Source organism: Botrytis porri, assembly GCF_014898465.1.
Source record: "Botrytis porri strain MUCL 3234 chromosome Unknown BPOR_013, whole genome shotgun sequence".
Taxonomy (NCBI): Eukaryota; Fungi; Ascomycota; class Leotiomycetes; order Helotiales; family Sclerotiniaceae; genus Botrytis; species Botrytis porri.
Genome location: NW_024066087.1, coordinates 1,289,454 through 1,304,516, shown reverse-complemented (window position 1 = coordinate 1,304,516; position 15,063 = coordinate 1,289,454). Strand labels below are relative to the sequence as shown.

At 43.3% G+C, this 15,063-nt stretch overlaps 3 protein-coding genes across 3 annotated transcripts; all 3 read right to left on the bottom strand.

Moving 5' to 3' along the window:
- Positions 1-22: 22 nt before the first annotated feature.
- EAF01_009293 (uncharacterized protein) lies at positions 23-1,508 on the bottom strand (the record flags this gene model as incomplete). The annotated part of the gene is made up of 4 exons (XM_038917549.1): positions 23-192; positions 246-794; positions 848-1,243; positions 1,298-1,508. The coding sequence occupies 4 exons, from the start codon at positions 1,506-1,508 to the stop codon at positions 23-25; spliced, it is 1,326 nt and encodes a 441-aa protein (XP_038767154.1).
- Positions 1,509-3,142: 1,634 nt separating this feature from the next.
- EAF01_009292 (uncharacterized protein) lies at positions 3,143-4,846 on the bottom strand (the record flags this gene model as incomplete). The annotated part of the gene is made up of 1 exon (XM_038917548.1): positions 3,143-4,846. The coding sequence occupies one exon, from the start codon at positions 4,844-4,846 to the stop codon at positions 3,143-3,145; it is 1,704 nt and encodes a 567-aa protein (XP_038767153.1).
- Positions 4,847-7,753: 2,907 nt separating this feature from the next.
- Positions 7,754-12,625, bottom strand: EAF01_009291 (uncharacterized protein; the record flags this gene model as incomplete). The annotated part of the gene is made up of 3 exons (XM_038917547.1): positions 7,754-7,973; positions 8,025-11,668; positions 12,074-12,625. The coding sequence occupies 3 exons, from the start codon at positions 12,623-12,625 to the stop codon at positions 7,754-7,756; spliced, it is 4,416 nt and encodes a 1,471-aa protein (XP_038767152.1).
- Between the last annotated feature and the right edge of the window lie 2,438 nt (positions 12,626-15,063).

The following is a 15,063-nucleotide window of genomic DNA, read 5'->3' as shown; positions in this document are numbered from 1 at the left end:
ATTTGAGTAATTTGCAAGAACATTAAAATTCACCGGTAGGAATCTTGAACGCCGTGCTCATTGGTGAGCAAGTATCCCCTTCGCTGCTAGAGTCCTCAATTTGGGTATAATCTTGGAGATTGCTACAGATATATATAGTACCCGTTTGATTGGAAAATCCGTTGAAACGCGTTGCTGTAGCTGAAGTATAAGCTGTAATATAGTCAGTCAGCTATCAGGAAAAATGGTTCGGTCTGAGTACTTACCTCCCATGTTTCTGTACACCAAAAAATCACCAACTCTGACTTCGCAGCCGAAAGTGGTGCTCTGACTCACACAATCTGTACTATCACATGTTGGCCCCCAAATTTTGTAGGTATGATTCCCAGTCTTGCGTGCCATCGTCGTATTTAATTTGCCTTTGATCAATGTTGGCATAAAGTCTTCCTTTTCAATAAGCCCATTCATAAAGTTTCCGTATACACCATCGTTTTGATATAACATTTCTAAAGTTTTGGAAGATCCTGTCATCGTTGACACTCGGCGTGCTATAATTTTGCAAATAAGTGTAAATGCGCTGCGTGCATAGAAACGTCCAGGCTCTGCAATGAAAGTTGTTTGCTTTGGAAATCCTGCTTCTGATATACCCCTAGATACAGCCGTGGCCATGGTTCCAAATTCGGCTTCTGTGGACTGAAAGCCGCCACCAATATCAACAATTCTCAACGAAAATCCTAAAGATTCTGCAATATCCCAGACCAATCTGGAATGTTCAACGGCTTTTCGAATTACCGCAGGATCTGAAGCACCCGACCCTTAACAAAAAGTTAATTTTGTAACACATCATCTTTATGGGAGGGCTCGCTACCAATATGAAAACTAGTTCCAATGACGTTTATACCCAGTTTTTTCGCGCGGATAAGAAGTGCTTGAGTCGATTCCAGTGGGGCACCGTATTTGTCCCCCAGGGTAACAAGAGCACTGTTATCATTTGCAAAAATTCTAAGCATCAGTTGTGCGTTAGGCATGTATTTATTTATGCTATCCAGCTCGTCGAGATTGTCAAAAGTCGTCTTTCTAACGCCGACATTGTAGGCGAAAGCAAGTGCTTCGGGGGCCTTGCATGGATTTGCAAAAATAATACTACCAGGATCAGCACCCAATGATAGGACGGTCTTCATTTCCTCCACAGATGCACAGTCAAATCCAATGCCAAGATGCATAAGTATTCTCAGCATGACAGTGTCAGTGTTGCATTTGACGGCTATTCTTGTACATCAGTTTTGACGAATATAAAAGTGGATGAACTTCATCTCACCGTAAAATGGCCGGACAAAAGGCAGATGAGATACCCAAAGATCATGTTGACGTCGAATCACTTCTATATCTGCAATAAAGAATGGATTGTTAAAGCCAACTATATGTGGAAATTGTTCTATGTGAGCAATATGTTGATTTATGGTATTGTTCAATAATTGTTCCGCGGATTTTGGTAATTCTCTGCAAGTACTGGTAGTTAAATCCGACATAGTTGAAAGGAATTGGTTGATATGTACAGAAGTTCGAGTCTGAAGCACGCAGCATCTTCGTAAGTTGGGGTTTGTAAAATTTCATTACAATCAATTTTAAGGGAGAGACCCTTTACATATTTGCGACACACAAAACTTTAGACCTACTGGGTGCACTAAATCTTAGATATTTGCTACACAAAATATGAGATCTATGTTTCAGATCATACAGCTCGTACTGAAAAATGGACATGTCTCACGACGGGACCTTTTTCTAGTGACATAGGACCTTGAAGTCTACAACTCATAGAATTCTAGAGTTTTTAGATATAGTAATTACACATTGATCAAGATGAATTCCCTTTTTACTCATTCCGCTCTTTCCAGGAGCCATAAAAGGGAATTCTTATGCCCAGTTGGAGGAACGCAAGTTGCAGTTGTGGGTCATTTTCTCTGAGATGGTAGGGAGGCAGCTCTTTCGACGTACTTTTTAAGGTCCTGCCAATTTTACTGGCATACTAGCCACGGATTGTTCAAAGTGTTTAGTTCTTTGAAATGTATCCATTCAATTTTGAAGTCATTAGAGGCAAGGCGAATAAATCAAAAAATATGAGATACCAACGACGAGCAGACACCGCCAGAGCGAAGTAGCCTTCTCCAGGGGCATTGCCCTTGCAAAAGCAACCTTTGTTAAGACAACTGGAGCGGATATTTGAGTCCAAGGATGTTAAATCCACACGTATCCGAGTTAAGATTTATGGTTATAATTTGATCGATTTCAATTCAGGGAGTCTTTTTTCAATAACAGCGGCGGTCTTGAACCACGTAAGTGATGATTTTTCCAAATCTAATGTTTCATAATTTGCAAGAAAAATCAACCAATTTTCAGGGAAACATGACGAATATCTCGATGTTGCATGGCAATCTTGCCAATTCATGGGGAAATACACATTATTTAGAGAAGATCGATGGCCATCTGAAACAATTCCATTTTGTCAATGCCGATCAGTACTTATTCCTAGGAGGACCTGCTTCCGTTTGTTGCCCGTGTTACAGTGACTTGATGCATGGTTGACAGAGCAACATTGTCAATCTAGTTGAAAATCTCTACGTCACATGGACCAAAATCGGTTCTAGACATTCGAATATCACACCAATTCTAAAATCAGAAACAATTCATTACAACTAAAAACTACATTCATTAAGTACCAATAGAAGTACATACACACGGAGCTATCAATGATGATTGTATCTTTATGCCATGATTTATGCAATTATGAATTTAAAATGCTAACTACTAGTCTGGGCATACCCAGACGTCTTCAAAATCTTCGCACCGCCCTGTGTTTCCATGACCTGATATTCTCGTATGTCCAACACTCCTTTTCCAACTCATGTTATTCGAAAAAAAGAAAAGAAGAAAAGAAAATCTAATTCCTACACCAATCCCCAACCATATTCATTCAATCTCAGCAGCAGGACTTCTCAAAGCATACTCGCTCTTCCTGGAAGATGCTCTCCCTGATCCCTCATCTCCGCCCTTTCCATTCTTCCCATTGCCCTCTGCGGCTACAATTCCTTCCCAGTTCCGACCCTGCGCCCCCCTCAAAGCTATCCAAACTCCGTCCAACAGCTTCGACCAAGATACAAGCACCCTAAAATGGGCGAGTATTCAAATCCTCCCACCTGGTCACAACATCTTGCAGAGACAGAGATGAACGACGAGATCTGCGTAAGCTTCTGACTACTCTCGAATGATTGATTTTCATTGCATTTATAACAGTAGAAGCAGTCGGTGAGGGATCGCAGATAGAGTTTCGTCTGCTACTGCTTCTGCTATGAGATGTAGCTGCAGACCCAGTCCCAGTCCCAGTCTCGGATGCAACATGTGTTGATTTCAACAAAGTCTGATGGCGAATCAGAGAGGGTCTTCGTTGACGTTCGGGCATTGGGATATCGAGATCCATCCCATCATCAAGATCCATTGCGTCTCCGTCGTCATAGTAATCAAGAGTAGTATTGGTCAATCCTTTCGGGGCTTGACTGGGGACAAGCGAGCTGTTGTATGTGCATATAAAGACCGCATCATCCATGTCCATGGCATCTTCATCGTAGACCGGAGCGGAATCAACAGTCGAAGGACTATCGAGCATAGCATGTGGGATTGGAATGCTAGCTGAGGCGATTCCGACTCCAAGCCCAGTACCTGGACTAATTTGTTCGGATTGAGGTGTGGGGAGACTCGCAGGTGGTACGTATTGATGAACAACAGGTGCAGAAAATGAGGCATCTGGAGCACTGTTTCGTGAGCTACTAGGAGCCTCAGAAAAAGATCTCGATCTCGCTTTTGGCTGTGTCGATTGAGACCGGCAAAAGCTGTCCCATTCCCCATTTTGTGATCCGTCAGATGTGGAGAAACGGCGGCTGGCGGTGTTGGCTCTGCTGATACTCACGCCCTCAGATGTGGATATGGAATGAGATATCGAAGCGGCATATGATGGTTGCGCAGCCCTGCAGTTTTGAATCGGAGCAGCTGAGCCCTTTGGTCGACGGAGAGCAGATGGATTGTAAATGTTACTCTTTCCTCCATGTTTAGGAGTAGAGGAAATCATCGTCATGTAGACACTCTTCGTGGGACGTGGACTACGACCGCCGACCTTGGGTTGCCCAATGTTTGATAATGGTTTTGGCTTCTGAGCCACGGGGTTGGAAGATTGTCTTGGTTTTTCCCGTGATTCATGAGGGCGCTGTGTAGCACTAAGCGACTCCGAAGGTCTGCTTTGATTTGCAGACACCAGCCCGTTCTTATTGAGAATTGGCAATCCGAGAGCTGTTCTCAACCAATCGCTGACCAGTTCCTCGTCTGTAAACTTCCCAAGCTCACTCATCAGGCTCAATGATGGCGAGAACACCTTTTCCAACCACAATTCATTGACAATCAGCTGTAATCTGCCAAGATCAACTCCATACAGATCACAGCTCTTCTTCAGAAATTCTCTTCCGAACATTTCAAGCAGAGGCACACTTTCCAATCCCCAGCCGTAGTTACTTTGCTGTCTGCGTGTTAGCTTGGAGAAAGGAGTGCGGAACATGAGGACGACCGAAAGACTCTCGAAGTGTTGAGCAGGGTTGCGATGCAATGGCAAGAGAGATTTGAGTTGTAGGATTTCATCTCGCTTGGATGCTTCGGGTTGTTTAGGAGCTTCGATTTGTTTTGAAGCGAGAAGGTGCGCAACATATTGCTCCCTGCTCTTTTTCTGTTCGAGAGTCTGTTCAAAATCGTGTCCAACATTGCTAGTTCTACTAGGTTGGCCCCATTTTGCGATCCAACCGCGCAGATCCATCATGTTACTGGTCATGTTCAGAAGAGTCGAAGCTGCAGTTGATGGAAAGTTTTGGATTTGATTGCAGTTGTTCGTGATTGTTCGTGAAGAAGTTGTGAGTGTAAGTTGTTATCGAGAGTTGGGTCGATGAGGAACTTTGTGATTTGAAGATTTGTTTTGACAAGAACCCAAGGAACGAGAAAGCAAATTTTAGACGGGGGGGAAGGCCTTAATATAGGAAAAGAGGCCAGCAAATACAGGTGCTAGTGTATGATTTGCTTATCAATTCCCGCGAGCGTATATGTCTACGGCGCTGGTATGGCAATGTGCTTGTATCGGCAAGATATTTTTGCTGCAATATCTTGGCTGAAGTGAGAACTGTATCAACGAATTGTGATCTTTTTTTGTCTCTCCAGGCTGGGAGGCACAGCTGGTTTATATAGCACAGTGCTGATATGTTTGCTACGGTGAAGACCGTATCAACTATTCAATGTTTCTCAAAGTCGCGAAGCATATGCTTGCATTAGCACCGTATTCTCATGAATATATCTCTGCTACAGTCAGGACCGTATTAACCATGCAATGTTTTTCCTCTCGCTCAATATTGCGAACAACACCATGCTTATATCAGCACAGTCTTCCGAGTAGCATATCTCTGTTACGGTCAGAACCGAATCAACTTTGATGTTTCTTATTTCGCTCAATAGCGCGAACAACACCATGCTTATAAATAACCCACACCCTATCGAGACATCTCGTCTACGGTGAACACCGTATCCATTCCTTGAAGTGACTTTTGATATTGATACGGTTGAATAGATTCCAAACGTATCATCAAACCTAGAAAAGTGAATCTCTCGAAGTCTAGGTATCTTTTTCTAGCGCTGATATCCACCATATACAGATAGATATTTTGGCTAATCCACTCCAATTTGGCGAGAGAGAATAGGCATTAGGTACCTACCTATGCACACCAGCTGCATCCTGGAAAGTCTACCTAGACTTGATCATCAAGGAGATTAGAACCGTTTGGATAATCCAAGTAGATGAAAGACAATGTACTGCCCAATTTGTAGGCTCCAATTGTCAATGTACTTACCGCTGTGTTAGTAAGAAGTAACAAAAGTAGCAGCGAAAGCATTTTAAGTTCCGGTTCACAACCATCGCCAATTTAACTGGGTTCAAAATCATGTGCAACGACCCAAGATCAGGCAGTTTGACTATGCACTATAGTGATTTTGATTGAGTAAATATTTGATTACAAAATCAAGGGTTACGCGATTAAAAGTCACGAAATTGAAGAGGTGCTGGCGAGGGGTTGGACGGAACGGGCTTTCTGAGCTTCCGACTGCGTGCGGATCACACACAGGACATTGTGTGTGTTCTATCCAGAAAGTCAAGGAATATGAAAAGAGTAGAATACTTATATAGATCTTGCTACGCGGCTAGCGCTCTCGCAGATCATGACAGTACCTAGGTAGGTAGGTAGACAAGTAACTTATGATCATTCACCACTGTTCAAACCACAACCGAATCCCGATCAAGAAAATGAGAAGTTTTATCACGTTCAACATATTACGATTTGCTATTCTGCACTATCTACTGTGGGATATTTCCTAGGAGAGAAACATAAAAATAAATCCCATCCATTCCCCTACTGTATTGAGCGTATGTTCGTACCCTGATGATCAGTACTCAAATCGCAGGAACAGACAGTCTACTATACTGTCAGAACTGGATTCCAAACTTTGTTTCGGAATGTCGATTCAATACCTCAACCACGATGAAATTATGCGTCACAAATCAAATCAAACCATCAATCAGACGACGACAGACTTTGAGGAAAACAGAATGAATCGAGGATTAGATGTACCTAAAGATTTAGATATCTACCTACTCATCCAACCTAACATAACCACCATATTTATAATCTTCTCCTTCCACATTTCCTATCAAGCCCAATTCCTCAATCTCCTCCATCACCTCTCTTACCCCCCTCCTCTCTCACATCTTACTTCACTCGCCTCCCCCCCTCCCCCCAACCCACCCGCTCAACAAGCAATATCAACACCAAACCCTCACACTAACAACCCTCCTCCTAGAAATCGTCCATTCCAACTCCTAAACATCTATACATCCTCCCTCCATAACTTCTCCAAATTTCACCATATGTCTATATCCTCTCCCTCCCACCGACAATAACCCAATCACCTACCAAAACACAACATCTCAACATCTTCACAAACGAATCAAAGATTCCATCTAGCAACAGCTAGGTACTCAACTATCCAATCTTCAATCAATCCATAACCTCAACATAAACTCAGATACAAAACACAATGTACTCACTACGCCGCAAAGCCCCCCAAATCACATCACATCACATCGCACCTCTGATTCATCCCCTTAACTCAACCACAAAAATTGACCTAATATGTAAATTGACAACTAGCCCCCGAAGTTCTACATACATACGTGCATACATACAAACAGCAAACGTCCACTATTAATCATTACCACCGGCATCATCAAAAAGAAGTCAAGGTCAGAATAATTCTCTCCTTGCCTTCTTCCATTGCACTTTCTTCAAATCTCCAATCTAGCCAATGTCAATCTAGCTAGGTAAATGCAAGTGAATACCAAACCCAAGCCAAAAAACCCAAACCATGCGGGCACATGGATGCCAATTAATTTCAAACCAATCCATGATATAGCCTCCGAACGCCCGGAAAAATATCAACCAACCCTCAAAACTTCCGATGGAAGTATGACACCCTCAAAATCCTACTTGCCCAATGAATTTATGCAAAGCTATTATGCATTTAAGTTGTTTACCCCCAACTCCCGATACACCGTACAATATGATAATTGATCAAGACTCGCTCTAGCCTATTACCTCATTAAGCGAATCTTGAAAGAACATGTTCTACCTTGACTATCGAATCAATACTCTATTGATGGCACTTTCCGCTCCGCACATGAGAACAGATTTATATGATTATCGCCCCTCGCGGCACAAGCTAACATCATCCGATGCGGATGGAATGCCGTAGCTGAAATAGGTGATTGACGAGCTTGATGTAAGAAGCTCGAGTATGGCTCAACTCTTGAGAGTTCTCTGCCATCAAAATTGAAAACCTTGACTGTATGGTTTCCAGTGCCACTATAGAGAATATTAGTCCTATTCAAGGAAACAGAAAGGAAATAAACTTACACAGCAAATACTGGAAGATGTTCGTGGGTGCTAGCAGTACGTAGAGTATCCTTTGTAGCTTGGATGACTCGTAGTGGTTTGTCCATTCGAATGTCCCAAAGTTTAACTTTACCATTGCGACTAGCGGAGAGAAGCTCTCTTTGACCACCTCGTTGCATATGCACACTCTTGATCCATACCCTGTCAGATTCATCTTTCCATTTCTTAACCATAGCTTCTTGAGGCTTGTTTCTAGCGTCAAATACTCGTATAGCTCCATCACCAAAACCTGCCACGAAAACATTACCTGTCATTTGATCAGAAGTCAAGGACGTGACACAAGAACCGGACCGAGCATTAATATCCACAACACAAAGCTCAGGCGCCGCAGCCCACACTCTGATCACCTTTACATCACCAGCTACCAGGAGTTTTCCAGTAACTTGTTGCCAGTCAAATACCATTCCAGAATTGACGTTACTTGGGACAAGATGCGTCAAAGCTCTCCATGCCGAAGCAACTTCAATCTTTTTGTCGGAGTCATAATTCCTATAAATGCGAATAACCCCATCAGAAGACCCGGTTAACAAGAATGCTTGATCGTCCTCATTAATAAATTGGACATCACTAATTCTGGAACCTTCCGGGTTTCCATTTGAAAATCGACTAAGGCGATCTTGCTTCTTCCAATCCCAAACACAAATCGTGTCGCGATCATCAGAAACAGCAAGATGATCTTCAAATTGATGGAGGGTCATTTTTGTCGGCTGGCTAGAGTTATTGAAAAACCCAGTAGCATGCGTCCATTTGCCATTACCGGCAATTTCTTTCTGCGGTTGAGTATCGCGTAGAATTGCTTCGTTCCTCGATCGTCGCCAAAGCCGTTCATTGTAATCAGTACTACCGGGCTCTTCAGCTTCGTTTGGTTTCATCTGGGGCTCGCGGAAATATTCAATCGACCATTCCAGGAAAGTGCTTTCCAACGGTATGGTACATGGTTCCGACAGGTTTCGAGGTTGAAAGCCGCCTGATGTTGGCTCATTTGCTGCATGATATGTGCCTGGGGTCGATGCGATATCATTCTGCTCCGGTGGGGAGTTAAAGTCTGGCGGAAGACGTGATCGCAGTGGCAAAGAGTTCCGATTCAGGCCAGGCGACTTCAAACCAGATCTTCCGGTTGAGTCAGGTGGTGTTACTTCACCAGTGGAACCACCGAAAGGTAGAGTAAACAGGTAACTAGCTGTTCTTTTAAGTAAGCCTTGCTGACTAGACTGTGTGCCTGACAAGGTATCTTGTCGCGTTGGTGTACTGGGTCTTGTCTCCGATGCATGTGATTTCGATGCCTTTGGTTTCGCTGAAATGCGACTTATGTCATCAAATAGTTTACGCGCTGCGGCCCCAACTGGTGAGCGAAGGAGTGATGTATGGAGAGCATCCACAATAATGGTCGCATTACGCTGAACTTCGGGATGTGGATCAATTGCCATTATCAGAACGTGTTTCCAAACCACAGCGAAAATGGAATTGTGAGACAAGCCCTGAGCTGTGGCTTTGATGGTACCATCCTTATTTCTGTTATCCATACGAGCATAGTGCAATCCCATTTTGTGATCATTCCCATCGTCAAGAGGGGGAGATTGTCTATACTCTCGTTCCTCCTGCAGCTGTTCAAATGCCACTACCCAGAACTTACTCTCATATCGATGTATAAACTTAGAGAAATATACCAGCAGTTCTTTGCGGACCATGGCGTTTCCATCGTTTGCTAGTTCTATGACAGTCCACGATATTGACTCCTCATTTCGAGCAACCTCATCTGTCAAGTCGGGGATTCCCAGAAAAGTAGTCATGGCATATAGCATGGCAGCTCTGACTTCGCAGCATACATCGCGAACCAGACTGGATAATTTTGCAGGTGCATTCTCTCTGATGCCCCGCCATTTCGCTTCAGGGAGATCATTCCAAAGCTGACTAATACATAGACACGCCCATTGTCGCAGAAGTGGGTTGTCTGCATTCTGCAAGTGTGTTAAACAGTAAGTCATAATATCTGTTTGGTTGCAGACATTTTGACCTTGCTTGTATCCATTGCAGAGCATGGCTAGAATAAACGCACACATAGCCTTGTGTTCAAGGCTATCCACTACTGGAAGGCCTTCATTGGGTTTCAATATACTTGAGAAGTAGTTGTAGCCACTATCTTTCAACAAATCTTGCTGACATGTGAGATCAACAGCCAGAACACGGGTCCAGATAAAAACCATCACAGGCTTTAACTCCGCCGCGGCTGATTGTAACAATTTTAAGACGTATGGAAAGATGCCTATGCTCAAAGCAAGGTTTACTGCCCAAGGACCCATGTCAAGAAACTTCCCTAACAGTATCAAAGCGCGTACTCGATGTTGCTGACTGAGGAGAACCTGAAGAACAACGGGAAGCTGATCAGGGGCTTTGTGAGTTACAGCACCCTGTGTCAGATAAACCTCAAATGCTGTAAGTTGTTCCGTGAAGAAACTGGAGTTCTGGAATTCATAATCTGGAAGTTGCCCTGACTCCTTCAACTCTAACGACGGCAATTGAGCCAAAGCCATTTCTACTGCTAAATCCCAGCTTTCCCAAAGAGAATGTTGATGAGTGTCTGGAAGCTGCGGATATGACTGTGGGTGGCATCCATAAGCCGACATAATTCTCTGTGCTAACAGAAAGTTTCTGAATAGAGCTGCAACCATCAAATCTTGTCTGAAGAACTTCCTAAACAAGGGCCTGGGGAGGGTGGTCCAAGCTATAGTATCCGTAATGGCTGTAAAGATCCAGTTCAGCTCTCCCAAAGGAGTCCGCCTTTCTTGCAGTCTACCAGGAAGCTTTTTGGCTCGCTCTGGTGAAACTTGTGATGGGAGTGGGTTTTGTAGAACGAAAAACCACAAGGCCATTTCAATAGGGGTAGTTAGGCATGCTGTGAAGACATCAGCAGGAAGCAGAGGATTTGTAGGTAGGTTTTCCTTAATTCCACATGCTGCCAGGTGAATGTAAGGTTTATAGTTAGTAACTACATAGTTTGGATCCTTTTTCGAATTTTCAAGCTCTTCTTGTTCATGCTTGTCAACAAAGCGATGAAAGTTATTCAAGATGTTGCCCGAATCTGAACAGTCCCAAACGAAGAATGTCGGTGCTTGAAGCCATGTTTGTAGATCATACAATGATACTGGAATGTACTGCGTGTAGTTCTTGTTAAATACCCAAATTTCGCCAGATGAAGTAGGCTTTGGAACGCCATGACCATTGTAATGGAAGAGAACTCGTTCTTCTTTAGCATTTCGACGGAGTGATATGCAAAACTTCTTCGTCTCTTCCACGGACGGATCCAAATATTGCTTGTATCTTGTTCGAATGGCCAATGTCTCGTATTGGGCTTGTAGAGATTTTCCAATTGTCTCCAAAGCCTTTTGTACGGGAGGATGTGAAGGATCCTGCCAGGCCTCCAACTTTGCACCAGGTGTAGTCTTCAGTTGATCAGGTGGTTCGACTCCAATGTTTAGGCATATTGCCAATGCTGCAGATACGGTTTTTAGACGATCCTTCATCCGCCAATCTTGAAGTTCGTATCCCAGTGATTTAGGGTTGCCCGTTGTCTCGTGTCGTTTATCTGTAAAGTACATGTACCAGTTCTGTTGTACAATGTCAGTACTTGTTTCTAAGTCTACGTCCACAAAGTCAACTCCAAGCGCCCAGCGCAATGAAGATTGAAGGCGGCGATGCTGCGCTCGACGGAACGCTGAGCCGTTGTTTGAGACTGCAATCACATATTCGCGTTTCTCACAGAAATAGTCTGCGCCCTCCCGATCATCATTTGCTATGGGCGACAAAAAATCGAAGCTTTCAACAAAAGAGTAACTTAAACTCCAAACATCAAAATGATCATCCATGCTTCAGAAAGAAAAGAATGTTATGAGATGTACAAAATAACAGTTTGCTTAGGTCGAGGTGTTGCAGGGTTGAAAGAGTGGCATATTCAAAAACTGGGAGACTGATGCCGGACCGAGATATTATCATTGAAGGAAAGAACAACTTACATTTGCTAGTTGCGAAACATACTCTTCAGATGCATAATTAGTTCCAAACCCATGCCTTTCTCCCCAATCTTGTATATCTTCTTCCATATCTACATTTGCATCTTCACCCCTCGGTCCATAATCACTCTTGGATCTTTGAAGTAGTGCAGCTGGTCTGCGCCGTATTTTATCTGGCTCCGAATCGTCTTGTGATGATTCTGCAGTAGCTCCGGTTGAAGTTGTTGGCCGTGTGCTTGATCCATTCTGCGATGTACCATTGATGCGATCCAAGTTCGCCGGCGCATATGCAGATCCAGCTTCTACGCCGTTGACAGGCTGGATTGGATCATTGCTCACGGTATGCCTCGAATTCATGGTTCCTAACATGCCATTCATACCATTCATTGCCGGACTGGAATGTGGCAGTTGTTGTGAGTTCGGCGCAGTGGCAAATGTATGGTTTTGAGGTTGAGGTTGTTGACCTGAAGGTGAATCTAATTTGGGAGCGGGATTTGATCGGTGTAGATCGTGTTGTTGGCGGGGAGCTCCATGCTGAACGGCAACTGCTGTCATGATCTTAGAAGGGAAAAATTACCATTCTTCAAACATTAATTGCTCATTGAATACTTGAAAGTCGAAGAATGAATAAATTGAGGCGGTCGAGAGGGCGGTCGAGGTTTCGGTAAGGCTTCGCGATGAGTTGGTCGAAGGTCCTCTAGAAAGATAATCTGTATCTGATCTAATGACAGTTAGGTGGGAATTTACATCAAAAGACAATCCGACGCGTGGATCAAGAGAACCAACAGTTCAATGATGATTACTAAATGACGCACAATTTGGTGAATTATATGATACCACGAGGTTGAAAAATCAATTTCGACTGAAGGCCGAATTATATATATATATTCGAGTGATCGAAAAGATACCTATGTATGGAGAGTACCTATGTACCTGTGAGTTGTGAAAGTAGCAGTATCTTTATCACTAACTTATTATCATACCTTGAAATTAATATAATAAATGTCACGAGCTGGGAATATTTGAATGCAATACAGACAGAATACAGAGTAGAGTAGAATAATGACCGCCTTACAAATTAGACTTTGCACAACCGAGATCCCGCTAGATATACCGACGCCACAACATAACGTGGCTGATGAGGATTCTTCCAGCAGGTACCTAAGGTTAAGGTTGGCTAACATGGCTGACAAAGCGTGTAGCTCTAGTCCTTGTGGCTCAGAATTGATAAGATGTGATGATGCTAGAGATGCCCAGGTGGTGCTACTATATCGAGATGGAGATGAGGTGTAACTGAGCAGGTTGAAAGGACCGCGGAATCTCAATTCATATATATTATGTATGACTAAATGCTGAGATTCCCAAAGTTCATCAAGCAAACTCTCGACTTTACTTGACCCCCTTTCTACCCTTTCCAATCCATCGGAAGATTGACTTGATACAATGTTGTACTGCATTCTCAATTTACTCGACTCTCCAGCTTTCCATTCCACTTAAACTACTATCAATCGCTATATTCGATGCTGGTTGTGGATTTCGCATATTTCATGCACGATGCAACTTATTGTGACCGGAATCTTTTAGGTGTGCAAAGGAGATCTGATTGTTACCTATCATCCAGGGTTTCGGTTTACCAAGGAAGAAACATAGGAATCGTTGTAACTTACCATTCAGTACCTACACACTTATTACCCTATTCCAGAAAACATCTTCAATGTCCTTGGAGGATCACCATCTACCATGGATTGATGTGATTGTACGCAATATGTAGGTCATCTGTCAACCCAATTTCAAAGGATTTTAGCCGCCAGAAGTCAGAACCCCCAAATATCACACCTCCAATCATATGTTATATGTTCTGTTTCTTTTCCAGAGCATGTATTAGACGAAGAGAGAGGGAATCGGTTTTCATGAGGATGGTGTAACCGCTTCCCCGGATCCTCCTCAGCTTGAATAGATCTTAAAATGGTACTGCATAGAGAAGCAGAAGTGGTCAAAAACTTTATTTATCGATCTCGTGAATACATCGCCACTGCATCGCCCAGATCTTTATCTCTTCTGATTTGTTGAATGAGGATGGAAGAAATATGACAGCATGCAGCCGGAAATTTCAAGATCAAACGCCCAGCCATGATTGGACCTATAGGAAAGCCAATGTATCTGACCGAGCAAATCTTCTGTCTACCTGTTGCAACAATGGAAACCGACGCACTGCCAATCCGGGATGATGAATAGATGATCGCCTTCGTATGAGATATCTGGTTGGCTGGATAAGTCGAATTGGAGGCATTGCTGCATACTAATCAAGCGGGTGCCGACATATTTTGTAGCTACGATTCAAACTCCTTCATCATGGACCCCCTCAGAGATTCCATGAATTGTTCGAGAAGGATTCAATAGAATCACGGAGTATATCTGGAGGAAAGATGACGATGACGAGTAAAAATTTAGCTACCTAGTCGTTGAAGTAAAAGGAAACGTGAAAGATTTATCTTTGTTTCCACGGTAGTCCGAATGCATAGCAGCCAGAAGCAAGGGCCTCCAATGTCGATACTTAATTTGATAGCCCTACCCATAAATTGCTTGGGTGTGAAATGAAACTCCTAACCGTCGATCGAATTGAGTAAAGTGCGCATGAATGGGAAGATGATGAGTGGAACGGAAATGAAGGGGAAATGGTCCAGAGTCAGGGGTACATGGCAATGGCTGGACGTGAACGATGAACCATGAACCATTAAAAATCCTACATCGTACATCGTACATATGTATCATATCAACTTTTGGAGAATTGTGGGAAACGTTCAGCAGGAAAAGGAAGAGAAAGACTTTACTAGGGACTAGGTATATATCGCAGAAAGGTACATACCTTAGGGTCGTACTCCCTACATATATAATATGATTCTGATACGGATGTACAGACGCGGCGGCTGCAGAAGTTGGGAATTTTGACTCAGTTTCTTTTCCACCCATATGAGTCTCGTCCTGTTCCTATA